At 42.9% G+C, this 27,873-nt stretch overlaps 1 protein-coding gene across 3 annotated transcripts; it reads right to left on the bottom strand.

Moving 5' to 3' along the window:
* Window positions 1-35: 35 nt before the first annotated feature.
* Window positions 36-27,046, bottom strand: add2 (adducin 2 (beta)). 3 transcript variants are annotated; one of them, XM_056275272.1, is made up of 15 exons: window positions 26,724-27,046; window positions 20,798-20,990; window positions 19,891-20,032; window positions 18,116-18,267; window positions 16,006-16,086; window positions 14,585-14,734; window positions 12,148-12,291; window positions 11,549-11,647; window positions 10,200-10,376; window positions 9,147-9,395; window positions 6,100-6,216; window positions 4,744-4,830; window positions 4,473-4,599; window positions 3,193-3,276; window positions 36-1,461 (listed from the first exon to the last, which is right to left on the bottom strand). In XM_056275272.1, the coding sequence occupies exons 2-15, from the start codon at window positions 20,942-20,944 to the stop codon at window positions 1,184-1,186; spliced, it is 2,034 nt and encodes a 677-aa protein (XP_056131247.1). In that variant the 5' UTR covers window positions 20,945-20,990; window positions 26,724-27,046; the 3' UTR covers window positions 36-1,183. The 3 variants fall into 3 exon arrangements, with proteins under 3 accessions (XP_056131247.1, XP_056131316.1, XP_056131398.1); XM_056275423.1 differs by lacking the exon at window positions 3,193-3,276 and adding an exon at window positions 1,639-1,672 and having other exon boundaries at window positions 1,355-1,461; XM_056275341.1 differs by lacking the exon at window positions 3,193-3,276.
* Window positions 27,047-27,873: the final 827 nt, after the last annotated feature.

Raw genomic sequence — 27,873 nt, 5'->3', positions numbered from 1 at the left:
ATGAAAACAAATTTGGATTGAAATCAATTTGATCTTTTAATGAGTGATACATGTTAAACTTTTAACACACTTAAACATTCTAATATGAAATAAATTAAAACCATGAACAAAAATCACAAATCAGCACTTTTGATATTAGCTACTGGTTGAAAAAAAATATATAGTTACAGGTGTTGAGAGGTATTTTGCAAACATACATTTAAAAGAAAATGAAAAGTGGAATGTTTAGTGCCTTCCATTATTGGGACTTGAAACTGCATCGGCAAGTAACATATTTTATAAGTATATATCCCTGTTTGGTATTAGTACCATTTATAGTGGATTGTGTTTTATCTGGACCCAGTTATTTTGTTTCCTTGTCTTTTTTCTTTTTTGGTCCCTGTTGTTATAACTTTGTATATGCCGATAGTTTTACAAGACCAGCATTCATTCAGAGAAGTACAATCAGCATCTAACAGCATATTCTACATGAACTCCATCAGTGCTCACATATTTGAACTTATTTGATAAAACATGACCAAATCATGACCTGGGGATGCCATTGATAATGAATAAATGCAACATACTGTAATATTTGTATACATGTGTCGAATGCATTATGCCTATACATGAAGGAAGGGTGCATAACTCATGGAGACTTACTGATTCCATGGTTTCTTGCAAAATTGTGGATAAAAAAAGACTGGTACGAAACTGTTTTCTGAAGTGCATAGGAAGAGACTACTTCTAATCCTAGTTGTGCAATCACAGAAACTTAATATGCCCATATTGTACATGTCAGCAAAGGTTTGATTAGCGCAGAAGCAGGTGAAAATTATAAGGTGAGCGTCAGTATTACAGGTATTGTGTCTGTGAGTGTAGTCGGTAGTGGAGTAATGTGCCACAAAAAAAAAATCTGTATCAGACCTGGGTCAAATGATATTTGAAAATAGCAGTTTGTTTTAACCTGTTCAAAATGGGCAGATTGGGTGTTGGCCAATAATGCAGAGAGACAAACAACATCAGAAAGGGGATTGAAAGTTAATATAGTTTGACTGCTCCTGTCATCCAGAACTTTCCTGATACTATCTGAATAGTTTTAATTAAGTGAACCCAAACCATGTGTTACTCCAAGCAGTTTAAAACATACAGTAAGAATTACATTCAAATAGTGCTTAACCCAGGTCTGGTCAGTGTGCATCCCTCAGGTCTCAGCTTTCTCTTTCTGCTTCTTGCTTTTTTTTAGGAAGGACGGTGCCTTGAATTTCTTTTTCTTCTTGGATGGAGACTTTGAGGGCGATCCCTCCGGGGTGCCACCCTGTGGTTTGGCAGGCAGAGCAGCAAGGGTGATGGAAGGCGAGTTTGGCGTGTCATTGGTTGTGAGAGCCTTCATTCCTTTCTCCAGTTCCTCTGTTGTCTGCTTCTCCTCCTCCTCCACTTCCTCTCCGTTTTGCACAGCCGGGGAGTCATTCTTTGCCTCTTCTGGGCCAGGGGTTATAAAAGGACAGCAAACAAAGACACACAATGGCTTCAGTTCTTAGTAAGAATTTGTCCATTGGAATGGAGCAGTGAAGCTACATGCTGGACATGTCATTGCAATTTTGCAGAACATGCTTGCTTAATGAGAGGTGGGTCATCTTATTCATTGTCTGTACTTACTAGGGAGACAAGCTCTTAGCACCAGAGGAGTGCCCTATGAATCAATGTAGAGGAACACAGAAATGAACAGACAGAGGGAGAGGGAGACGGATACATCCAGTGGGTGTGAAGACAGATGGAATTTACAACAAAAGAGCTGAAATGTGGAAAATGTATATTGTGAAAAATAAAAATCACTGACAACATCAAACAGTTAACCTGACATTCCATGTTACTCCATATTGTACTCTACCTTTGCACATTTTTAGGGGTGCCAAGGTACAAACCATCTGACCTTAAATCAGCCCAAAATCCAATTCTAATATATGAGATCCGCTTTTCCCATCACACAAAGGAGTTATTTTTCAAGCCCGCTACAACATTGTCACTCCACTGGCTGTTATTCTAACTTTATTTAATCCAAGAGACTAAGTTTAACAGCATGAACAAGCTGAGCATGACAATGCATTTTGGTAGCTTATTTTGATTTGAATATATATTGTAAAGTTTGTTTGACGGCCCTACAAAATCTGTTATGTTGTTGTCTGAATTCAAACACAACAGGGACCCTACATGGTCATTTATGCCATAGCAGACAATTCAATTTCTTAGTTTGGACCTATCCAAATTTAATTGGTATCTAAGGCGCATATTCCCACATGGGTTGTGTTTGAATTCAGACCACAAATATAAATATAATTTCTAAAAACCTAAATATAATCTATTTTAGGGAAAAGCAATACTTGGATTAGTATATTGATATGATTCCGGAGGATGCGTTATTTTTATTCAGCTATTTGTTTGAGCAGAAAAACGTAACATATCGTACCTTTAAACAGGCCTGTCGCCCCCCCCCCTTTTCTCTCCAATTGTATCCGGCCAGTCACCCCACTCCTCCAAGCCGTCCCGGTCGCTGCTCCACCCCCTCTGCCAATCTGGGGAGGGCTGAAGACTACCACATGCATCCTCCGATACATGTGGAGTCGCCAGCTGCTTCTTTTCACCTGACAGTGAGGAGTTTCACTAGGGGGACGTAGCACGTGGGAGGATCACGCTATTCCCTCCAGTTCCCCTCCCCCCCAAACAGGTGCCCCGACTGACTAAAGGAGGCGCTAGTGCAGCGACCAGGACACATACCCACATCCAGCTTCCCACCCACGGTCATGGCCAGTTGTGCCTGTAGGGATGCCCGACCCAGCCGGAGGTAACACGGGGATTCAAACCGGTTGATAGGCAATGGAATAGACCGCCACGCCACCTGGACACCCCAGGCCTGTGTTTTAAAAAAGCTTAGGCTTCAACTAAAAGTCAAATCCTTTGAGGATTCATGTGATCAAAAATACAATTTCGATGGCAATAATATTTCTGAATTAGGATTTCAGCTGAAGAGAGATGGTAACCGCTGTGTGTACTGAGAGGAGTAACAGGGCCGTCAGTGGGCATTCGGGGCATGAAAAAGGTCGAGGCGGTGGTGCGACACACATGTCTTCGTATGAGACTTAAAGCAAGCTCTTGCTCAGGCGGCCATAATGCAAGGCAAGTGTGGTGGATGGTCAGAGCCCTGCCAAGCCTCACCTGAGGGTGGAGGACTGCTGGGTGGGGGGCTCTTTGTAGGGGAGGTAGCAGGCGGGGACTCATTTTCATTTACCACCTCCTCCCCTACTTACACATGCAGAACAAACACATAGGTGGATATAGAGAGAAGGACAGCATGGGCTCCATAAGTATGCAGAGTTTTGTTTTGTGAGGCAAACAGAGAAGTGAGGACAAAATACTTGAAAGTCGCCAGTGGATTAGGATTAAATGAAAGCCAAAGTGCTTAAGAGGGTTAAGAAAAAGTGTGTTACACGTTAATATTCACGGTGCAAGTGCTGTGTTGGTGCTTTTAAACCTGAAATGATGACTATACAGAGAATAGAAACTTCAAATGATAATTCCGGTTGTTTACAACCTGGGCCTTTTCTGCGTAGTTTTTGCCGTTGTGAATATCAGTGATGATCCCATTTTAATCAACAGATTCATTGTAGAGATTTTGCATAGGGGACCACCGCTGGACTCAGATTTACAACAGCATCTTGTGGGACATCTGAACATGAGCGTCAGAAATGTTTCAACAAGTCCAATTTAACACAATTATCTAAACCACATATTTCGATGTGAAAACGAAAGCGTGAGGTAAAAGGTATTAATCAAAATGTCCAATATTATCAATAGTCAAGCTTTTTGCTGAGCTACTTCCTGGTTCAACTTGCAGGGATGACCAGCCAATTCATCCTCTAGGTAGTAGAAACCTTCAATAAACTAACTGGCACTATATGTGTTGTTGTTGTTGTTTAAAGGACAGGTTTAAGGTTTATGTTCAATTGACCCATAAAATGACATTATAAAGCTGTGTCCAGTGGTGGTTCCGTGTCCAAAATCTCCAAAATGAAGCCAGTGAGTAAAATTATATCATAACCGAATTGATACGCACAATGGAAAAAAACTATGAAAATAAGATCCAGAATTGAAAAAACAAAATTATTCTTTAGAAGTGATGAAGGTTATATTTTGAATTAGAACAATGACCATGAAATGACTTCCTTCCACACAACAAACATCAATACAGTAAAATCAAAACCTAGAGACTTTTTTTTTGCATGCATGCATGATAATAAATATCTGTTATCTGATCACACTATTACAGTTCTAAAATTGGAAATAAACAGTCATACTATCGAAGAGGCAACTTTCAAACGGAGGCAAACGGCAGAATAGCAGGGTGTCAGTTTGTAGGCTTGAGAAAGCACACAGAGTATCAATGACAGCTTCACTACTGGAGTTAGCAGCGGCTGAGCAAGGCGGATTAGCCATACCGTCGGTTCCTCCGTCTTGTTTCCTCTGCACCTCCTTGCGGTACTCTTCCAGCTCCTGGTCTGTCAGTTGGTTGAAGGGGTTGGGGGGTTCTGGTTCTGGTGGGAGTTTGGGTGGGCTTACTGGAGACTGATGCACAGGAGGAAAAAAGAAAATAAACAATGAAATCAGAACTCTTTAATATGTGGCTTTTTTGTCCGTCGTTTCTCGAACACATGAAGAGTTGGACACAAAACCACAATGGTGCACGAAAGTAAAATAAATGCAGATTACCGGAGGACTCTCGCCTGTTATGACACTGGCAAGGACTTGAGACTGAGGCCCAGCTGTCTTCATGTCCTCCCGATTCTGCTGCCGGATCTGGAAAAAGAATGGTGATTTTTCATCGATTGATTGATTGGTTGGTTGATTGATTGATTGATTGATTGATTGATTGATTGATTGATTGATTTGGAATATGCAAGAAACAACAATTGAGAAACAAAACAAGTAACCATTATAAATAGAAAAAATGCATACAAGAACTTCAAAGAAAGTTGAATCACTTCACCTGGATACAAAGTTTATTGTCAGATACGTTTCATCACTCATCTAAGTGACCTCTTCAGTCTAAACTCACTGCAGGTATCCCCACCCTCATGAACAATACAGTGGCATAACAACTGAAACCAACGACCAGTTTCATATGCAAATTGTTGTGACCATTAACAACAGTTTCAATGGCCATGTGTACTATTCACAGAGGATTTGGGAATATTTGCAATCACAGCATTGTAAGATGGCGACAGATGTACTCCCCCCCCCCCCCCTCAGTTCAGGGATGGTCGTTCCCTCTTCACATAGATGGCTTCTTTGACTCCCCGTTCAAAACAGCATTCCTCCCCATCAAGGATGTGCACATCCTCATCCTTGAAAGAGTGGCCACTGGCCTGTAGATGGTATAGACTGTGGAGTCCTGGCCTGACACGTTAGCTCTACTGTGTTGTATCATCCTCTTGGCCAGTGTCTGTTTAGTTTTCCCAATGTACAAGTCACAGCAATCCTCCTGGCACTTAACAACATCCACTATATCGCTGTGTTTGTGCCAGGGGACCCGATCCTTGGGGTGGACCAATTTCTGGCACAGCGTGTTTTGAGGTATGTAAGTAACTGAGATGCAGTGTTTGGAAAATGTGTGTCTCAACTGTTACGAAAGTCCTACCACATACTAATCCATGGGCAGAAGATACATTTTTAGTACGTTCACAAAATCCCACATTATTTACTACCCCAATAGCTCTTTTCTACAGTATGAGCTAGTCTGATACATCTGCAAGGCTGCCGCCAACCGCCTCCTCCTCCTTCTTCTTCTTCTTTCGGCTTGCTCCATTTCCCAGGGGTCCCATAATCCAAAAGTAATGCGATTTTAAAATCCATTTTGAAAGAATTTAGTGTTTTTAATGACATTACTGTTTTACAGATAGTACACAGTGGAGATGGACAGGAATGATAGGAAAAAAAAGAAAGAAAAAAATAAGGCCAAGAGTAAGGTTCAAGATGATTATAATCAATAGTACATTAAATACTCTATTGTAACTAGACGATGCGACATGTTTTGTTAAGTTATAAATGAGGGAATGGCCAGCGTACCTTGTTTCGGGTTTCCAATACCTCTTGAGGGTTGGTGAAAAGAGGAACAAACTGGTTGGGGTTTTCGATCTTGATGGGCGTGCTGCCCGCCTGCGTCACCTCCTCTGTCCTCATCCACTGAGGAAGAGAGATAAGATGTTTGAAGAATTCATTTACAGAAAGACTTTATAATCCAATCTGAAGGGGGGAAAAGTCATCAACACAAATTCCTCACCGAGTATCCCTCAAATCTAGATCCTTGCATCCACGTTGTACAATTATCAACTGATAACCATGAATCTTAGTTTCCTTCAAAACTTAATCATGCTTTTTTTGTAACAGTGAGGTCTTTACGAGTGTAAAGGAAATGTCTTAGTTCTGTCTTCATTTTGTATGTTGCCTGTAGTTTTCTAAAAACGTTCCACGTCTTCTCCTTCCTCATCACACTCCCCCTTTTGAACTCTCTCCTCTTTCCTATAATTCTTCCCTATTTCATCAAATAACTACCATTTTATTAATGGGGATCTGATTTGGTCATTTTAGGAACACTGATTTCTATTTTACAAGGCTTTGTCCATTTTAAAGGTACAAGTTGCTCCCAGATTGATTGACAGGTCTCTTAATACAAGGACTAACGCTAAGCAACCATTAAATCTGAGTTTCTAATGCGTTTTGATGCTGTAAAAAGTTTGTTCACATCGATAATGTTTGCACATATTTGAGTAAAATTGGGCCCTCGTTTTCAATTACAATCAATTGAGAAAGACACAAAATGCTTATTTTCAATCTATAACTCAAAAGGTGCGTGAGTATACCTCAATTTTATATAGTCAAATAAATCACAGTTTAGGTGTTCAAGTACAGATTTCAGTATCTGTGTATATCACACAGCAGCACGGTGGTGCAGTGGTTAGCGTGCTCGCCTCACAGCGAGAAGGTCCTGGGATGGAGCCCCGGGGTAGTCCAACCTTGGTGGGTCATCCCGGCTCATCCTCTGTGTGGTGTTTGCATGTTCTCCCCGTGTCTGTGTGGGTTTCCTCCGGGGGCTCCGGTTTCCTCCCACAGTCCAAAGACATGTAAGGCAGGTGAATCAGCCATACTAGATCCTAAATTGTCCCTAGGTATGAGTGTATGAGTGTGTGTATGTGTATGTGTGTGTGTGTGTGTGTGTGTGTGTGTGTGTGTGTGTGTGTGTGTGTGTGTGTGTGTGTGTGTGTGTGTGTGTGTGTGTGTGTGTGTGTGTGTGTGTGTGTGTGTGTGTGTGTGTCGGCCCTGTGATGGCCTGGCGGCCTGTTTAGGGTCTCTCCCCGCCTGCCGCCCAATGACTGCTGGAAATAGGTTCCAGCATCCCCGCAACCCTGAGAGCAGGATAAGTGGTTCAGATAATGGATGGATGGATGGATGTATATATTGAACACATATGGAGGGGGGTATTCTGCCACTAGAGGGCAGACTCTGCACTGCAGCATCCATATCAGACACTGGGCTCTCCCCCTGCAATGCAGAGGAGAGAGAGGGGGGTACAGAGAGCAGGAGCTAGCCTCCTCCTACTGACGTAAGAGGACGTCAGTGGTATTGTTTTGAACTGTTGTTGAATCAAAGAGGACTCCATTGCCTTAGCTTTGCTGTTGTCTGGATCTACCTAGAGGTTCAGCCACATGCAACCGCTGCTCCCTCAGCAATCATGCCTCCCCTTATAACCACCATCAGCAAGAAAGGCAGTAAGTTCGCGTTATCATCCAATCATGTTCCCTTCACATCATCATGCCTTTAAAAAGGAGAAGTATATTTTCCAAATCTGCATTGAATTGATCCAGGCTGTATTAATGACATGCTGTATAATATGTTACTGGCAGAGCCCTCAGATTTACAGTCAATCTTCAGTTACAAGAACACACACTAGGACTAATGATGATGCAGCAGTTTGCGTATATGGTCTTCAACTTTTGAATAGTCTCCCACTTAAACTTATATTGACTTTTAAACATTTGCTTAAATGCATATTTTTAATTAAGCTTTTTACCTATAGGGCATCAACCCCCTGCTTTCATCCATCCATCCATTATCCAAGCCACTTATCCTGCTCTCAGGGTCGCGGGGATGCTGGAGCCTATCCCATCAGTCATACTGGCTGTTAATCACCTGCTCATCAATCACATTTCTATCGATTATAATTTCATCAATTTGATTTTTTTTTAATTCATGTCATTGTATTTCATTATTTTTTGTACATCCCTTATACTATTTGAATAATTCTATCTATCTATCTATCTATCTATCTATCTATCTATCTATCTATCTATCTATCTATCTATCTATCGATCGATCCATCGATCTACCTACCTACCTATCTATCTTTCTAGCATTATTTTTGTCTTCCCTTTACCCCATATTAAGATGAAGGTAGCCGTTTTCTTCTTTTATCCTTCCATACTTTTGTCCACTTCTTGTGGAGTTGGGAATATAAATCTTGTTAGGTTGTTGCAGTTTGTGTGTTTGGTGTCTGAGCTGCTGAGCGGGCCGTTTCAAGCTAGCAGTGTTGGCCATCACATTAGCTTACGGGCGTTCAGCTCAAGAGTGAGGATGCATATATTTATGATGGTTGTCTAAGTGGTTTGTTGTGGTTTGGTGCCAGCGGAGCCATTTGGAAGCAGGTTTATGGAGATTTATGATGGCACTGTCTGATGTTCTCTCTTTGAATGCAGAGACGAGAGTAAGAAGTTGGCTCAAGGGATTTGACATAAAATTCTGTGTATGTGCCTTTCGCTGAATGTTTTGACTGTATGAAATGTGCATCATAAATAAAGTTTGATTGACTGACTGACTGAGTGATTGATTGATTGATTGATTGTTTGAGTTACCATCAATATTTGTAATTTAGGAGTCTGCCTTTTCAGAAAAAGGTTGAAAAATTGAAGATAAACCAACAAATGGTTATACGACCCTGCCTTCCTCCCCTTTGTTCACAATGGTCCCTCTTCTCTCACCCACCCCCCCACCCCCATTCCAAAATTTCTCTCTCTGATTATCCTCCTCCTCATCCTCCCTTTCCTCATCCGGCCTCTCACAGTGGTGCGCTGGTGTCCCGGGCTGCCCTGCTCCTGGCTGACTTTCTGGTAGGAGTTTGGGGTGTTGAGCCAGCGGGTCCTCTCCTGCTGCTGACGCTGGGTGAAAGGGTGCTGCCGGAGGGCCGGGTGGCCTCCGTCCTCCTCAAACTGGTGGAAGGCTATGGCTGTGGCAGGGACCTCCACGTCTCGCCGTGTCCGCGAGCGCTCCAGCAACACGGGGAAACGGTAGGCGTAGCCCGTACGGTAGCCCTGGTGACAGAACGGAGAGAGATGTAGCGACGTTAGTGATGCACAGGTTGACCCAAAGTTTGCGGGACCTGTGGTTTTACCCATAGCATCCGTTGGTTTTAGGGTGAAAAAAAAATCTTGTTGGTGAAGTTCGAGCAAATGGGTCAGGTTTATGCAAATATATATAGCATTTTTTTCTGAAACCATCAGTGGTGTTATAAGTGTGCAACTAATGAGGAGCGGAATATCAACACAGATACAGGAAAAAAGTTTTAATGCCTAGCAGTAAAAGTTTCTTTTCATGTATTTTCCAAGCATAGTCATTGACATATCGTTGTTTCTGAGACAACTGCACGGATGGAGAAAAAAGAAGGATTTGATCAAGGGTCACAAAATGCAAACAGCCCTGAAATTATCATTAGCCTTGATTAGGCAGTTAGCATTTTGTGACCCTTGAACAAATTACTTTTTTTATGGTTGTGCAGCTGTCTGACAGCAGAAACATAAAGATATGTCAATGACAACACCTGTATTGTGTTATATACTCTGTGCTGAAACAACAAATAAGTGATCACAGACAGAATCAAATGCAACAGGAAGTTGGCTTTTTAACATCGCAGGCAATGGGGTGAACTAATATTTACCCTGGATGACAAAGCGGAAGGACAGCAGCCATATTTGTGAAAAAGGTCTATTATCACAAGTCCATTACTGTTCTAGACTGAGTCGAGTCTGGGTCATTGTGCTGTGAAGTTCAAGACGAGACTTGAGACCATCAAAATATGGACTCCAGAATCCATACTTGAGTACTACAATCCTACCTACCAAGTTATCCAGGGTCCTCATGAGGGCTTCAAACTCGTGCTCCCCCAGACGGCTCTTATGCAGGGGGCCAAAGGTGGAGCCGGCCCAGCCCACAGTACCAGCTGGATTGGGTTTCTGAGTGGTCCGGTCCAGTAAAATTAGGTTCTGTTCACCACCAGCGGAGCACAAAGCTGAAACCTGGAAATGCGAAACAGGATCACAGCAGTTGGCCCAGTTAATTTGGCTCTTTATGTCCACAAAAAAAAAAGGAGAGAAAAAAAGCTCTTCTCTTTTTCAGAACGGTATATCTGAACAGGTCTGACAGACTTAAAATCAAACAGACTGTGTGTGATTATTTATCGTGATTTAAGAATATTTATTTTGGGTTATGTAGCTTAGTTGTTTCATCTTTAGAGCATTTTTAGTAGTAAAATAAGAACGCTTTCTGTGGAGAACTAGTTTGAGAGGATTCGTCGAATAATTTCACAATTAAACTAACAAGTTATACACCAGACTAGATAGAATACATCTTAAAATCAATGCAATTTAATTTGTTTCAAGATTTCAGGTAAATAAGTGAGTTTAACTTGTTTCAAGAGAGCTTGCCTAGTTGAAAAATCTTCCTGCACTGGCTGAGTATTTTGCTTGTTTTGAGAATTTTCTCAATTGGATGTGCTAAAGTCTGACTCAATTTTGACTTGGCATTTTTTAGTGCATTAATATAGTTGCATGCATATGAGTCCTGTATTAAGTGCCTTGCTCAATGGGTACCTGAACAGTATTTGTTGTAGGAGATCAAAGGTTTTACTGGTTTTCATTCATACTATCCAAGTCGTTGTGGAGATTCAAATGATCACAAGCCATCTTTCCTATATGCTCTGGACTAAACTCTATGCTACTGCTGGCAGGATTGTAGTACTGCAGGACTGCGGCAAGCAGAGTTTCTTTGGCACTCTATGGTACAGCACAACACAAAGGACCCTGCAGTAAAAGATGTTCCGAACACACAATGCCAAAGGCTGCCAAAGAAAGGTCATGTTCCCATGTATAAATATTGGCATCTCTACGTTAATATTCTGGCTTCCTTGCCAGCTCACTTTCATTGAGTACACACCTACATGTCCAATGATAGCACTCTGTCTCTTTCTTCTTCTCCAACTTTAACCATACACACACACACACACACACACACACACACACACACACACACACACACACACACACACACACACACACACACACACACATACACACACACACACACACACACACACACTTTATATCAGGGTGAGAAGTGAATTTGATAGTGTCTAGGGTCTGGCAAGTTAGCTGTTAATGTGTGTGTGTGTGTGTGTGTGTGTGTGTGTTACCTGGATCTGGCAGGCAGCCTGGATGTGATAGATGGTGTAGAAGGCTTCCTCTACAGACTCCCCCAGGGCCACGATGCCGTGGTTCCTCAGCACCATTACCTGGAATAGAGATCATGGATTAAAATATTCACTGTAGGACACCGCAAAGACAAATTTTTCTCAACCAAAGCCTTTTTTTTTTCCTAAATGATTCTTCACAAAAAAATGGGTCTATGGGTCAATTTGAAGTTAAAGTTTTGGTGTATAAAACGTTATCCTTTAGTCCCAGTTAAAGGCAAAATTCAACAACAGCTGTGGGTTATTACTACTGTATAACTGGCTGATGACCAGTGAGATGCTGTGGTCAGACCAAAAATCTAACCACAATCTAAGTAAAATAAAGTAAAGTAAAGTAAAAACATAAAACACTTTCACTTAAAAAAAATCTCCATTACATCTTAAAATTTACCCATTTTTCAGATTCCACCTTAAGTCCTTTGTAAGTTCACATGGCCTTATATTATTTATGTTTGAGTTCATGGCCATGTGAGAAGCACGACAGCAATGCTGCATCACGCCGATCACATGGGGCTCTCCTTTGTCTCCCGTAGCCTGCTCACCTTGCAAGTGGGCCCAAGGCTCTTTTGCAGCTCCACCCTATCTTGCTCTTCCTCCATGACTCCGTTGTAGTCAAAGTAAGCCACATCACCCACCAGCAAAGCCTCATGGGACAGCGGCAAGAGACCACACTTCATGGCTGACACCTGGACACACAGTTAGTGGTCAGTTCTGGGCAATGGCAGGGTGAGCTGGTGTTTGGACTTTCAACCATAGCAGGAAGGTTACTGAATTGATCAGAGATGTACCAGTATCACTTTATCACTGCCAATACCAATTCCACGCCCAAATCTTTAAGAATCAACTGATACCAAGTACTGATCCTATCCAATAGTTTTGCTTAACAGTGCAGGCTAAGAACATTTGTTTGGGGGTCAATGGGCAAAATAATTGAAATAGAATCAGTTTTTTTTCCACCATTAAAGAAATACAGGCCTGCCGAAAATGCAGTAAATCAAGCCATATTGCTTTTTTATGACACGTTACTAATGACTTTTGGTATCCAATTGAAGCCTTTGGGTAAAATCTCACATACCGATACTCCATTTCAGACTGCTGTTGGCTCAATATCTGTTACCAGTATCAATCAGTGCATTCATACAGCCAGGGGCGGATCTACAGGGTGGCAAGGGGTGGCAGCTGCCACCTCTGGGACACAGTCTTGCCACCCCTGTTGCCACCCCATTTATAAATCAGATAATATGTTTTTAAAGTATATTTTATGTACATGCATGGTGAAGGTCAATGAGACCCACACCAAACTCATCTCAAACAGAAGTCGCCGATTTAGAATCCCCCTCCCCCTCACAGGCGTGGATCTACAGGGTGGCAAAGGGTGGCAGCTGCCACCTCTGGGACACAGTCTTGCCACCCCTTTGCCACCCCAGGAAGAATCTCTAGATCCACCACTGCCTACAGCTGACCCTCACGGCCAACCCTGCGGGTTATTCCATGTATGAGCACCAGCTAAATGCCAAGAACGTAATATTTTCCTTCTGGCAAAATGGGCCTGTAGGTCTACAATTAAGGTCATGAGATTGAGTCAAATGTAATAATGTACAAAGTAGATGGAATATGATGAGTAGATTTTATGAATCTCTTATGTAGTCAGAAACTGGCATCCCTGCTGCTTCGAAGAAATTTCCACCTTACTGCTAAAAAGCCAACATGATGTGCATGTTGCTCCAACCTGAAGTCCCAATATATTGTAACATGCATGGATAAGTAGACACGTTGGTCCTTGACTAACGGGTCGGACCCTTTAGTCGAGTGGTTAGCGATCTCTCCTGTGGTGCGGGCGATACGGGTTCACGTCTCGCTACATTGGTGTCAGAAGTGGGATGGTGAGACCGTGAGGCCATTGGAAGCGCGTGCGCCCAGAGACGTGAGGGAGGAGCTGATATGCTGAAGCGTGGGGACGCGCTTCCCGAAGGAGGGGGATAGTGTAACGTGCATGGATAAGTAGACACGTTGGTCCTTGACTAACGGGTCGGACCCTTTAGTCGACTGGTTAACGGTGTCGCTTGTGGAGCTGGAGACACGGGTTCGCATCCCGGCTGTGGCGACTGTCTCCCGGACTGCTCCCCGAATTCGCTACATTGGTGTCAGAAGTGGGATGGGGAGACCGTAAGGCCATCGGAAGCATATGTGCCCAGAGGCATGAAGGAGCTGATATGCTTAAGCGCGGGGACGTGCTTCCCGAAGGAGGGGGATAGTGCAACATGCATGGATAAGTAGACACGTTGGCCACTGGCTGACAGGTCTGACCCTTTAGTCTCGCGGTTAGCGATGTCTCCTGCGGTGCAGGCGATACGGGTTCGTGTCCCGGCCGCAGCAGTTCCTGTGGTTGCCCCCCCCCCCCCCGAATTCGCTACATTGGTGTCAGAAGTGGGATGGTGAGACTGTGAGGTCATCGGAAGCGCGTGTGCCCAGAGACATGAGGGAGCTGATTTGCTGACGTGCTTCCCGAAGGAGGGGGATAGTGTAACGTGCATGGATAAGTAGACACGTTGGTCCTTGACTAACGGGTTGGATCCTTTAGTCGACTGGTTAACGTTGTCGCTTGTGGAGCGGGAGACATGGGTTCGCGTCCCGGCTGTGGCGACTGTCTCCCAGACTGCCCCCCGAATTCGCTACAATATACAACAAGATGTCTCTTAATGGGCAAATGGGGTTATTTTAGTTACGATTTAATTATCTGTTGACAGCAGAGACTGCTGAGATCCAAAGTCAAAGTTGACCTGGCTAACATAAATACAGGCTAAGAAAAATACAAAATAGCTAATTTCGCTAACAAAGGATCTGAAATACTGGATGGATGAAGTCTAGCAGGTCAGTCTGTGCCTTGCTCACATTTCTCTCATTCGGCCCTGCATCTCAAAGTGTATCTTATGGATATGGATCGGACCAAGTTAAACAGAGGTTGACTGGCCGACTTACTGCTGCTGTCGCTGGTGTGTGGAGGTGAAGCAGACAGCGAACGTCCGGCCGGGCAGAATAAATGGCTGAATGCAGGCTGAACTTCTCCATGTCCACGTCGAGGGAGGTGTTGCCCTTCTCCACCACTTCACCCAGGATATTCACTTTCACCTGGGATACGACCGCACAAACACCCTCAGCATTTACTTCTTAAAGTACATTTAATTTCAAAATGAGATCTTTAAAGCTACTACAGACAGAGCAAAATTAAAACAAGGATGCTTTTTGAAGCAAAGCAGGTCCTCTGCTAAATCCTCCATTTAAAAAAAGGTGACATCATTTTAGCAGACCGGCTCCTCTGGATGTATGACGTTTTGGACAGAATTCTTCATTAAAAACACCTAAACCCTTGTAATATGCATGAGAATTTTTGTTTGCAATCACAATAACTCAGAATTGGTAGGTACTTAAAAAAAAATAAAATATATATAGCCTGGCATAGATAGATAGATAGATAGATAGATAGATAGATAGATAGATAGATAGATAGATAGATAGATAGATAGATAGATAGATAGATAGATAGATAGATAGATGTTCATTATGTTCTTGCACCAATAATCACCATTGTACCAAGACATCCTCCAGTGAATGTGCTTTACATCATTTCCATTGTTATTTATTATGAGCCACGGTGACCCAGCACATTGGTTGTTTAAAGAATTCCTTTTTTTTTTTTTTTTACAACCTGCATCTAATTTTTGCAGTTTTTGCCATCATTCATTATGGTTTTGATATTATTTTGCTCGCTGGTTTCATTGTTAAGATTTTGGAAAAGGGACCACCACTGGACTCAGCTTTACAATGATACTTTACATGGCAACTGAACACGAGCACAAGACATGTTTCAACAAGGTCAGTTTAGCCCAATTGTCTATGTTTTTGGAAGTGAAAAGGACAGTGCAAATTAAAAGTTATCACACAGAATGTCCAATATCATCAGTGGTTGATTGCATTGCTGGTTCAGCCTGCAGGAATGAGCAGCCAGAAGTAGTGATAACCATCCATAAACTACCTGGCCAGCGCAACAGACAAGTCATAAATAATGGGAAGTCATGTACACAATCTAACTAAGGTGCTAACTTTCTTTTGTTGTTATTGATGAAAGCTGAGTCCAGCAGTGCGCCCATGTCCCAAATCTCCAAAATGAAGCTGCTGAGTAAAATCATATCATCACCATTATGTTTTATGGCAAAAACACACAAATAAAACCCACGTTATTAAAAGAAAAAAATATCCTTCAAGCCCTCAAGTAAGACTGTGGTACAGGCTTAGTTAGTGTTGCTTAGTTTTTATGTTTCACAAATATACAAATTAATCAATGCAAGAAATTGCTTTCCTTCAGTTTCCAAAGTAATGCGTTTCTGTTTGTGGTTACTCACCAGACTGGACGCAGAGACCTCACTGTAGCCCAGGCCGTCTGGAAGCACCAAGAAGTGCTCCTGTTCTTTACTCACACGCAGCTGCCGAAAGACCAACACCAAGTCAGATATACAGAATGACATCATCAAAGAGGGACAGAGAACAGGAAGAGAGACCAAACCTGTGTCTGGAGTCATTACTTTGTTCTCTTATTCACTATTTTATACATAATAATAATAATAACATTTATATAGCGCTTTTCTACACCCAAAGTGCTTCACGTTGAAGGGGCTAACTCACTTCAACCACCACCAATGTGTAGCATCCACCTGAGTGATGCACGGCAACCATTTTGCACCAGAACGCTCACCACACATCAGCTTGAGAGGGAGGAATCAGAATCATTGAGCCAATTACATGGGGGGATGATTAGGTGGCCTGATAGAGAGAACCAGGTTGGGAATTTTGCCAGGACACCAGGGAACCCCCTACTCTTTGCAATAAGTGCCATGGGATCTTTAATGACCACAGTGAGTCAGGACCTTGGTTTAATGTCTCATCCGAAGGACGGCATCTCCTACAGCACAGTGTCCCGGTCACTGCACTGGGGCATTGGAATTTGATATTTGTTGTTTTTATTAGGACCAGAGGGAAGACTGCCCCCTACTGGCCCACCAACGCCACTTCCGGCAGCAACTCATTTTCCCGAGGGGTCTCCGATCCAAGTACTAGCCACGCTCACACCTGCTTAGTGTCTGTCATTTGGCAGAGCCAGGGTACATGTTGCTTTGGGCAGCCATACCAGCCCACATATGAAACATATGAAACAAACAAAACAAACATCGTCCTACGTATGAAACACTCACTAGGGCACTCTATAGGGAGTAATAAATGGAGATTTTAGACATCACTGAATCATCATTTTGTGGCTTCTTATTGTCCTGTCATGCGGTATATTAGACAGTTAAAACAGTGCATGTGCAGAATGGAGAAGAGGCGAAGCATTGCTTTGTTGTATATTTTCGCCTGAAGTAGTGTGCATGTGTTGGACACTAAATTTTCATTTGCATTGTATGAATTTTTGAGGGCACTAAATAGTGAATACATTTTACAGTTAGAATTTCAGACACAGTCAAAATGGAGGAAGGTGAATATAATGCACTATATAGCAAATTGGGAGCTTTGGTGGTTTTTGGTGGTTTAATCGCCCCTGTTGTCTTACTAATAACCAATGTCTCTAGGATCAATGGAAGCTATCAAAACATTGATACTGTCAATTAAAAAAAAAATCAATGCTAAGGAACCTGGCTTTGGGGGTTGAGATTTTAACCTGACAGCTATGATAGAGAAAAGTGAGGTGCAATGGGGTTGATTAGCCGGGAATAGTGAAGCGCAAAGAAGTCAGAGGAAAAACAGCGAATAGGGGAAAGGTGTAAAGAGAGAAAAGAAAAGAGGAGGAAAGCTTCGGGAGGTACAATAGAGACCAGAGTTGGGCTTCAATCACCGTCAAACCACACAGGAGGTGATTAATTTTCAAGACTACAAAAAATAAAAAACGTATATCCTGTCTATAAAAGAATTCATCAGGGGTGAAGGCTATGTCATTACTATGCAAATCACCATTACAATGGAAACTGATGGGGATGGCAATTTACATTTTGAGCTGAGGCAGGTGAAAGTGAATTGACTCCATCAGCTCAATACAGAGGTTGAATTTGAATCCTAGAGGGGTTTGAGATGGAAACACACCTTCCAACTACAGGCAGGAGATCCCAGTTTCTTTTACTTATTTGTAAGATGAAAACTAACCTCACGGTTAACCCTGTACTCCCACCCCACCACGTGCACCTGATACAAAACAACTTTCCAACATAGTTTGCAATTGTTTTTTAGCACAGCGATCAGGACACATACCCACATCCGGCTCCCCCCCCCCCCACAGACACGGCCAATAGTGTCTGTAGGGACACCCGACCAAGCCGGAGGTAACACAAGGATTTGAACTGGCAATCCCCACATTGGTAGGCAACAGAATAGACCACTACGCTACCTGGACGCCCTCCACACGTTTCAGCTTTTGTAAAAATAATCATACTAGAAATGAGTTGGAAATCCATGGTTGGTACTGACAGTGAGGCAGGTGTGGCTGAGTTGGGCCCAGCCGTAGAGGTCAAACAGGCGGTGGATGCTGGCCAGCTTGCAGCGCATCAGCCTCTCCCCCTTCACCATGCTGCCGGGCTCCCAGCCATGCAGGTCGTTGATGGGTGTCACCATCATCATGTCTGTTGGGTTTAAAGAGTTTAAAACACAGAGGATAAGGACTGCATACTTACTCTCATGTTGAGTTTATCAGACAACTATCATCATCTACATTTTTAGGACCTTTTGCCTTTTTCAGGATGTAACACATTGCATTTCAAATAGTCTTATATAGGGAAGCACTAATCACAGTAATCTTTCAGTCAATATTCCATCCAATAAATATTCAGTGGATACAAAACACTTCATATGACAATCAATGATCAATATTAATAGAGACATAGAAGACATAGAAGGAAGAGATCAGCGACCAAGTCAAAAGTCTTGTTTTTACTTCTTATGAGCGTAAACGGCAATGAAAAAAAAACAGTACAAAGTAGTATCTGGTAGCCACTGTATCCTCCTATCTGGTTGGGTTATGAGCTATGCTGCTAATTCTCTGTCAGGATAGCCGTGACGGACATTAATGCAGCCAATCTGCCAATTGCACACCATCTGAAGACTTATATTTTCAGCAGCGTTACAAAACGGCACGTTACAAGGTGCGGTTGTAATGATCCCACTGTCTAATCAGCATCTTAACACAGAACATCTGTCAGCTGGATGGACTTTCTTGGTAAAACAAATAACATCATTAACAGGGATGTAATTGCATTTTTTTTTTTTGTGTGTGGATATTTCCCCCTTTTTCTCCTCAATTGTACTTGGCCAATTATCCAACTCTTCTGAGACGTCCCGGTCACTGCTCCACCCCCTCTGCTGATCCGGGGAGGGCTGCACACTATCACATGCCTCCCCCGATACATGTGGAGTCGCCAGCCACTTCTTTTCACCTGACAGGGAGAAGTTTCACCAGGGGGACGTAGCACGTGTGAGGATCACGCTATTCCCCTCAGTTCCCCCTTTCCCCTGAACAGGCGCCCCGACTGACCAGGGGAGGCGCTAGTGCAGCGACCAGGACACATACCCACATCCGGCTTCCCACCCGCAGAAACGGCCATTTGTGTCTGTAGGGATGCCCGACCAAGCTGGAGGTAACACGGGGATTCGAACCGATGATCCCCGTGTTGGTAGGCAACACAATAGACCGCCATGCCACCCGGACGCCCCCGGATGTAATTAAATTTGAGCAAAAACTTGAGAGAAATAACAAAATTGTGTACACATGAAAAATGTCAAGATCTACTTGATATTACATGGGAGTAAAGCATTGAACGTTTTTATGTTTTTTTTTTTGTTACGTACATTGAAAAATATTTAAAGTCCATAAGATCTTGTTCTTTACCATATCCAGTTGATTTTATGGGATATTTATTTAACCTGTCACTGCAGTCAAATTAAATAAAAACAGGATGATAACCAACAATAGATTGCAGTAGTGAACTGCCTTGCTTATGGTATCACCGAGCATTAAGAATCAGAAAAGCTAGGGAACAGTTTAGTACACACTAATGGAATGCGGGTGAAACCCACAAGGCTAATAAAGAAAACACTGAAAGCACCAGGCCACTATGGAACAGCTCAGCTAACAGTTACACACCTGGGCTTAGCATCGCTAAGACTAACAAATGAACACCCAAACACCTGAAATGGCACTGGAATACCCAGAAGAGTATATTACGGGATTCATGGACATGTGGACCTACTTGAAGGGGCGACGGGCAGGGCGGCCGGGGAGCCATGGGAGGCCATGAAGTCTGCCAGCTGTCTGAGAGCCCATAGGTTGGAGGAGCTGCCTCCCTTCTTCATCTGCTCCTGGATCAGCACATCCAGCTCCTCCCTGAATGACTACACACACACACACACACACACACACACACACACACAGTTTCAAACATATACATACACATATGCAAACAGACCCATACAAATGCTCACCCATACAAACAATATTTGCGCACACTGACCCATACATATGCACCGTACAAGAACAAACCTAACACAGCGAAGAGTTTGGTTATAAGAGACACACATATACACGTTAACAAACACACTGATTAACACTCCTTGACCAGAAGTGAGGGTGAGGAAATATGCTGAAAGTGTTCTCCTCTCTCCACAAAATCATAATTTCTCTGATTATCCTCAACCCCTTCGCTTGCCCCCTCTCCTCTCTCTCGCTCTCTCTCTCTTTCTTTCTCTCTCTCTCTCTCTCTCTCTCTCTCTCTCTCTCTCTCTCTCTCTCTCTCTCTCTCTCTCTCTCTCTCTCTCTCTCTCTCTCTCTCTCTCTCTCTCTCTCTCTCACTTAATCAGCAGCTTTACCCTCCATGTGGCCCTGCCATTCACAGAAATACACACATTCATCAAGTGTGAATGGGCTACAGCAACTGTGTGCAGTCCCAGCTGTCAAGTGGCGATTGAGAGCAGATTAAATCTGAGCTAAGGAGATAATCACACCTATGGAAATCTAGGGAGGGGGGTGGGCGACTGAGTGAGGGACACACACACACACACACACACACACACACACACACACACACACACACACACACACACACACACACACACACACACACACACACACACGCACACAAGGTGGAACATCTCTCTCACCGGGCTCTGCAGGAGGCTGGAGATGCGTTTCTTATGCTGGGGTCCAGAGCTGGGTGTGGAGTGCTGAGGGGACAGAAGCCCCTCTGGGCCGCCATCGCTGGGGCTGTGTTGCAGCGAAGTGTCCTTCGAGGTGGGGGATTCGCTCATCTTTTACCTCTTTTGCTTGCCTCACGACTGGGATTGGATGGGCGAGCTATGGAGAGAGGGAAGTGCTGATTCTAAAATGTAAATTTGTTCATTTTTTAAACAGCATGTTAAACAATTGTGGCATCACACATTCAATCCCTCTGAATAAATTAGAGCTTTAAAGCCACGCTTATGCAAGTTTGGCACAATAGCGGCACTTGTTTCCTGTAACCCTTAGCAAAGACTTGGCGTCGAAATTTCTATTTCTTTTGTCTACCGCCATGTATTAACCTATTCAGAACTACTGAGGACACATTAGCTCTTCCCCTAGTGTGTGAGAACCCTCTGTTAGTGACAATATCATGAGATCAGACACATACACATGATATGGGACAAGACTGCGAGAGGGCTCGTCGAACCAGACCCCATGAGTCTAAAGCAATGGATCTACTTGGCATACTGAATCAGTATTATCAATACATCAATAATGCCAGTGGGTGACATTTGTTCTGTATAAACCCAAGAGCACTAAATGAATTAAAACTGCATAGTGTTGCTTTGAAATAAATAACCTTCCATCCTGTTGTCAAGTGCCAAACAAAAATTGGAGAAAGAGCTACAGTAGGACTGCTGAAAATAGCCATTTGGTTCATACAGATACCACATCCATCCTCTAATTTCAGCACTAACGTAAAAAGCCTTTTTCTTCCTGACCGCGCATCAAGGATGTATATTGGCGAGCAGATGCACAGGGCAGGAGGAAATGCAGCATTAGCATTAAGTGCTTAGACACTGCCGACGGTATTAATACAGCCACAGGAAGCTAGCGAGGGATAGAACCTTGGAGAACTTGCAGAAACATTACAGAGTTACCGTAAAGATCAGTCAGAAAAAGCTAACCACTCCCCCACTGAAACACACACACACACACACACACACACACACACACACACACACACACACACACACACACACACACACACACACACACACACGTGTGCATGCATGCTGTGCTGCATCGGGAAGATAAGGTCCCAAATGCACCACGCCCTAACTCCTGTACTTCCCCACACCAACCGCCACGGTAAGAAACTCGCTCTATTTGCTGAAAGAGCACAACACTGAAACAGGTGGCGTCCAATTGTTAACTGCTATGAGAGACCTTCTCTCTCACACACACCTCTGCCTATCTTTCCAAATACCAAGAACAGATTTCTTTTCAAGGAATGCACACACAGCAGTACGTACGAAAGTCATCCGCATCCTGTCCCTGTGTGTTGTTAAATCGCATCCTGCTCAGCGGATGTGAGAATTCGCTGACTGATGAGGGCATTTACTTGTCACTATGAAATCATTTACTCATTTAAAATCACTGGAAGCTTTTTTTCTTTTTTTTTCCTGGCACCATCTTGCTTCACATCCATCATTTCACACATGAACGCCTGTATAGCAGTGACTGTTATAGCACCTGAGCAGAGCCCCTGGATGGCAAGGCCCTCTCTGTTATTAACTAATTAGATCAACTGAGCTATTAGATCAGCTGAGATACGAGACCAACTGAGATTAGATCAGTTTACTGCTGAGCAATATTGGTTGAAGGTTCAAGTGCGGCATTTAAGTTTCCCCTGAAATCATCGTATCCTTTTAAATGTATTACTGGTCAATAAAACTGATGTTTGGTTTGGTGTAATCAAATTCTAACCTGTGTTGTTTTTGTTTTTTTTAAAAACCAATTATTTCAAAGCGCTTCAACGTAGTCCCCCTTCTATAAAACCAATCCAGACAGAGTAGTAGCACGCCGTTCTTTCTCTTCTACTTAGGCCACTCCAGCCTCAGACGGAGGAGGCCGGTGGATGCTTGATATGAGTGCATGTTGTGATTGTCTCTCTGGGAGGAGAGAGGGCCCAGCTGCTGGGAGGCAGCAGACAGAGAGAAGCCCTCTCCAGGGAGGACATTAATGACTGGGGGCAGACATGAATGAGGGTTTGGCTGCTGGCCCTCCTCCTCCTCCTCCTCCTCCTCCTCCTCCTCCTATTCCAATGCTATCTGAGACCAGGAAGTGATGGGAGCTCACTCTCTACAGCTGACTGCTCTCCTCGAACCTGTGTTAAAGGGGTATTAAATACAGCTGGACAGTATATTGACGTAATACTGGTATTGTGATATGACACTAGAGATCATCTGGGATTTTGGTTATAGTAATATTATACAATTTTCTGAACTTATTCAACCGTTCCAGCTGAGTGAAATGAACAATGATTATCTTTACCTGCTTGGTCATCATATCCACATCACTAAAGGTCATTTCTCAACGTTTACATATCTATATCTAGGTTAAAGCACCAATAGTCACCTCAGTACATCATCACAATATCAATATAGAGGTATTCATTGAAAAATGTGAAATCTTATTTTTTCAATATACATGGATACATGGACACCACCATCACTGTTCTCCACATCTACATCCCTTTATATCCTTTATGGATGGACACCTCCATCACTGTCCTGTACATCTACACCCCTTTATATCCTTTATACATGGACACCACAATCACTGTCCTCCACATCTACACCCCTTTATATCCTTTATACATGGACATCACCATCACTGTTCTACACATCTACACCCCTTTATATCCTTTATACATGGACACCGCCATCACTGTTCTCCACATCTACATCCTTTTATATCTTTTATACATGGACACCACCATCACTGTCCTCCACATCGACACCCCTTTATATCCTTTATACATCAGTAGGTGGAGACAGAATAAAAGTGAGTGTTTACTTACACTTTAATACTTTGTGGCCAAGTATCATAACATAAATTTTCCCTAAGAAATTAATAACATACATAACCCTGACCTCACCATAGTGATGTCAGTGTTTTGACTGGCACCTTTCCCTAAGGAAATTTACAACTGCCTACTTTTCCAGATACCTTGTGCCTAACCCAAACCTTAAGTAGAGATTAAAAAACAAAAACAAAGCAGGGTATGTTTTGTCTTTGCATCGTTGCTAGAAAGGCAAAACCTTATAAATAGCTACTCGTGTTTAAGGTGAATTTAGAGGCATGCTTGCACGACATATTCAATTCATGTTTGCAAATGCACATTAAAGTAAATGTGCATTAGAGGGTACTGAGTTTCTCAAGGATATTATCTTTATCTTTACTTGTGCATGCTTGCATTGATCATGGTGAATGAACCTCCTTCCAGCAGATGTTTAAGCAGCTCTCTCTCTCTCTCTCTCTCTCTCTCTCTCTCTCTCTCTCTCTCTGTGGCTGACAGAGAAATCCAGTCAAACAGAGACATGAAAGTATAATTACATAAGTAGGTCACTATTGATTTTCTTTGGCTCCACTTTCATCAGGCTAATGCCAGAATCCCAATCAATCAACGGATGCTAACTAATTATGTAACCACTCTCTAACAAGCCAGTATTAATTACTTGTACATTTTCAGTCATTAGCTGAACCTGATTAGCGGTGATATTAACCTAACACCAAATCCAAAATGTATTGAGTGACACGAGTTTTCAGAACTGTATATTTATAGTTTATTGGAGGGTTTTATTAATTACAAAGCTCATGTTTGACTTGTGATTTGAGGTCACATGGTGCAGGACTGTGTAGTAAAATAGTGGATGTTAACAGGGATTATTTCTCATTTGACAAATTACCTAAAGCTCAACAACTGTGATTTTATATCAAACATATTTTATCTGTACAAGCTGGACAGGTTTCATATTTGTACAGGTTTCATAATTGGGATAAAGTGTCTATCTTTAAATTCATGCAGATAGATGCAACGCAAAAAACCTAGTAGTTGTAATGGCGTAAAATTCATAGTCTTCTATAGACAAAATTACAGAAGCCTGTTGTTAATATTCCCTCTCTGGGTGACTTGGTTAAATCCAAACTCCCAGACAAATGGATAAATAACTCATTTTATGGACCGGGTCACTCGTAAAATGGAGAGGTGCATCATTGCATTTGGGTTTTTATGTATGGAAAAGTGCCAGACATTGTTACAGACAGGGAAACAGGAGAAGAAATATGACACTGTTCATCATCACAGTAAAAAAAAAAAAACCCATAAAAAGCTCATTGAAATCGAACAACTGAAAAAGCGGAAGACTGATTGACCAGGGAAGTGGAGTTGTAGTGGGCAGAATCTATCTGGGTAAGTAAAGTAAGTTTAGGTCAGCCCATTTTTTTTCTGAATTGAGTTAATAATAAAGATTTTGGATTATAATTCTGCAGTGAATATTCAGTGATAATGCAGAGATCCTATCCATCAAGTCTCTAAAATATAATCTATGTTCTTAATAAGAGGGGTGTCGATGTATGCATGGACCTTGTGTCTGATGTTAAAGCTCCCTGCATTTTTGTACCTTTCTCCACAAATCCTTAAGTAGAGTTCATGTTGTTTCATGGTAGGCCTCAGTCGCTTGTAGGTGTTTTGAATAGGGACGTTTTCTGACACTGACAAACCTCATTACGCGTTTCAGTTACACTTCCTTTGTAGCAGGGAGAATGTATTATGATGGAGTTGATGCAAGGTATTTCTCAGTAAGTCAACAATGGGAATAACAACAGAAGTGACATGATATTCTAATTTGAGGACATATTTTGACTAAATAACACAATTAACCATAGCCAGTTGGCAGCAAATAAGATTTACCATCTAGACTAGTGGAGCTGCGCTGAAACCCTCCCCGGCTCAGTGTATTTATCACGACCCTAACCCCAACTCCATGAGAAATAAAATCTGCACACCCACTCCTATTCCGACAGAGGCTGTGGGTAGACACACGAAGCAGAGCCAAACTCGTGAAATTGGCAGACCCCATTGTGCATCATTCGCCCAATGCTTAAACACTTCCAGTTCGTTGCAGAATTCATCCTTCATGTCACTGAAATCATCCACCGCCTCCCAGCCTGCATGGCTGCATGGCTGCAACACACACGGCGCTGCAACATCAGCACCAAACTGTGTGGATGCGCCTGCAGACCTGCTGCCGATCAACCCGCAGTATTTACAAAGACCAGCAGTGACAGCTGTGCATGACTTCTCTCTCTCTCTCTCTCTCTCTCTCTCTCTCTCTCTCTCTCTCTCTCTCTCTCTCTCTCTCTCTCTCTCTCTCTCTCTGATCCTGCATTAGCATTCATGCATTCACAAATCTTTTACGTATTGATGCCCTGCATATGACCGTGACACCATCTAAGACACGAATGCTAGTAAAATAAAAAAATAAAAATAAAAAAACGGGAACGCGCGATGTGTCTGTTTAAAGCGTGACGATATCTGCTACATTGCTAGGAAAGATAGCGCAGATATGCTAAGCTATCGTGGGCCTAGCATCCCGTAGCTTCGGTTCATAACAGGTACTGGCAATATGAAAACGTGGATGAATCACGGTCCCCCCCCCCCCTCAGTATAAGCCATGGAGGATGATGGCTTGGCCAGCAACAATACGCCGGCCATGAAAGAGGCGGATCGGAAACCTTAAACGCGTTGGAGTTACACCAGTTTTTCGAAGAATTTGGTTATATCCTCGTGTCGGTACAAAAACCAGGCATTAAATAACCGTAAGGTTGTCAAAGCGACAGCGGTAGAGAGCTCATTTTGTCGCTAGGTGCACGCAGAACCGAATCAAATACTGACACAAGGCTCGTCCGTGCGTAAGGTGGACCATGCCCAGTCACAACCAAACCCGCACGCACGAGAATATAGCCAAGAAAAGAAGGGAAGAAAGACAGAAAGAAGGGAATTAGAGGTGCCACGCTTACCTCAGCGCATTCCTGACACCTTGTCCTTTGTGGGTGCGCCTCACACCCACTGCCCGATTCCAGCTCTCAACAGCAGCAGGGCGGCTCTAGCAAAGCAGCTACTTAAGGAAATGTTGGTTTACGGCTGCAGGGGTCCTTTGCCAGGCTATACGGAGAGCCTTATTTGATGGTTAGTCTATAGACCCCTGTGTTTTTCATCGCTGATAACGCCTGGGCCAACCCACTGCCACGCCTGCCGACGGACGCTCTGGCTGCCGCCTGTTTCCAGCAGCAGCACCTGCACTGCACGGTTTATCGAGTCTGTCGCTCTTTCCTGTGCGATCTGCGACCGTTTTCCCTCTTATGCCATTTTTCGATTTTGTGCGCGTAAACTAGTGTAGTACTCTAATCTGGCGTTAATGCACAATACGTCTATCGGGTAGGCCCGCATGACGCTTGCGCCCCCCTCTGTCAGAATGGGTCGTCTGACATTTTACAGGTGAATTATTCATCGTGGAGATTAAGTTTGATTCTAGAATGAAACCCACACGAATGACGTCATGTTTTACGTGCCTGTGCAAAATCGTGACTGGTTTTAAAATCCGCCGTTTTGAGCTGTCATTTTAGAAATTGTGCGTTTGCGCGCGCGCGCGCGAGCGTGTGTGTGTTCTCATCTACCTAGGTTCCTTTGTCTAGCAGTTTGATAGATGTCCATTCTATTCTATTATACATTACATTGTGTGTGGAGCCTCAGGCCAAAGAATGTCATAGCCTGCAACACTTGCTTCCATGCTGTCTTGTCATGCTCGTGACAATAAAAACCCCGAACCTTGATTGGCCAAAAAAAAAAAAATATATATATATATATATATATATATATATATATATATATATATATATATATATTCAATTTTTTTTTCATGCTAAAACGAGAAAACCCTCACCACTTATTAAAGCAACGGCCATCTTCACTTGTGGGTTTGTCCAGCCCATAGATCCTCGGCTGAGGAAAACGCTACCCGCTCTCGAACTGTTGGTGTAATGCGCTCTATTTGATGCTTTTAGATGTGTGCTTAAACGTTTTTATTTTTCATCTTTATTTTTATTTTCACGTTGCCTGCACTGCACCAGGGATACACACACAAAAACACCCCTCTTTCGGTTCGAATCC

The sequence above is a fragment of the Lampris incognitus genome, chromosome 1 (assembly GCF_029633865.1).
Source record: "Lampris incognitus isolate fLamInc1 chromosome 1, fLamInc1.hap2, whole genome shotgun sequence".
NCBI lineage: Eukaryota > Metazoa > Chordata > Actinopteri > Lampriformes > Lampridae > Lampris > Lampris incognitus.
The sequence above is the reverse complement of the archived record's forward strand: the minus strand, read 5'-3'. Positions and strand labels throughout refer to the sequence as shown.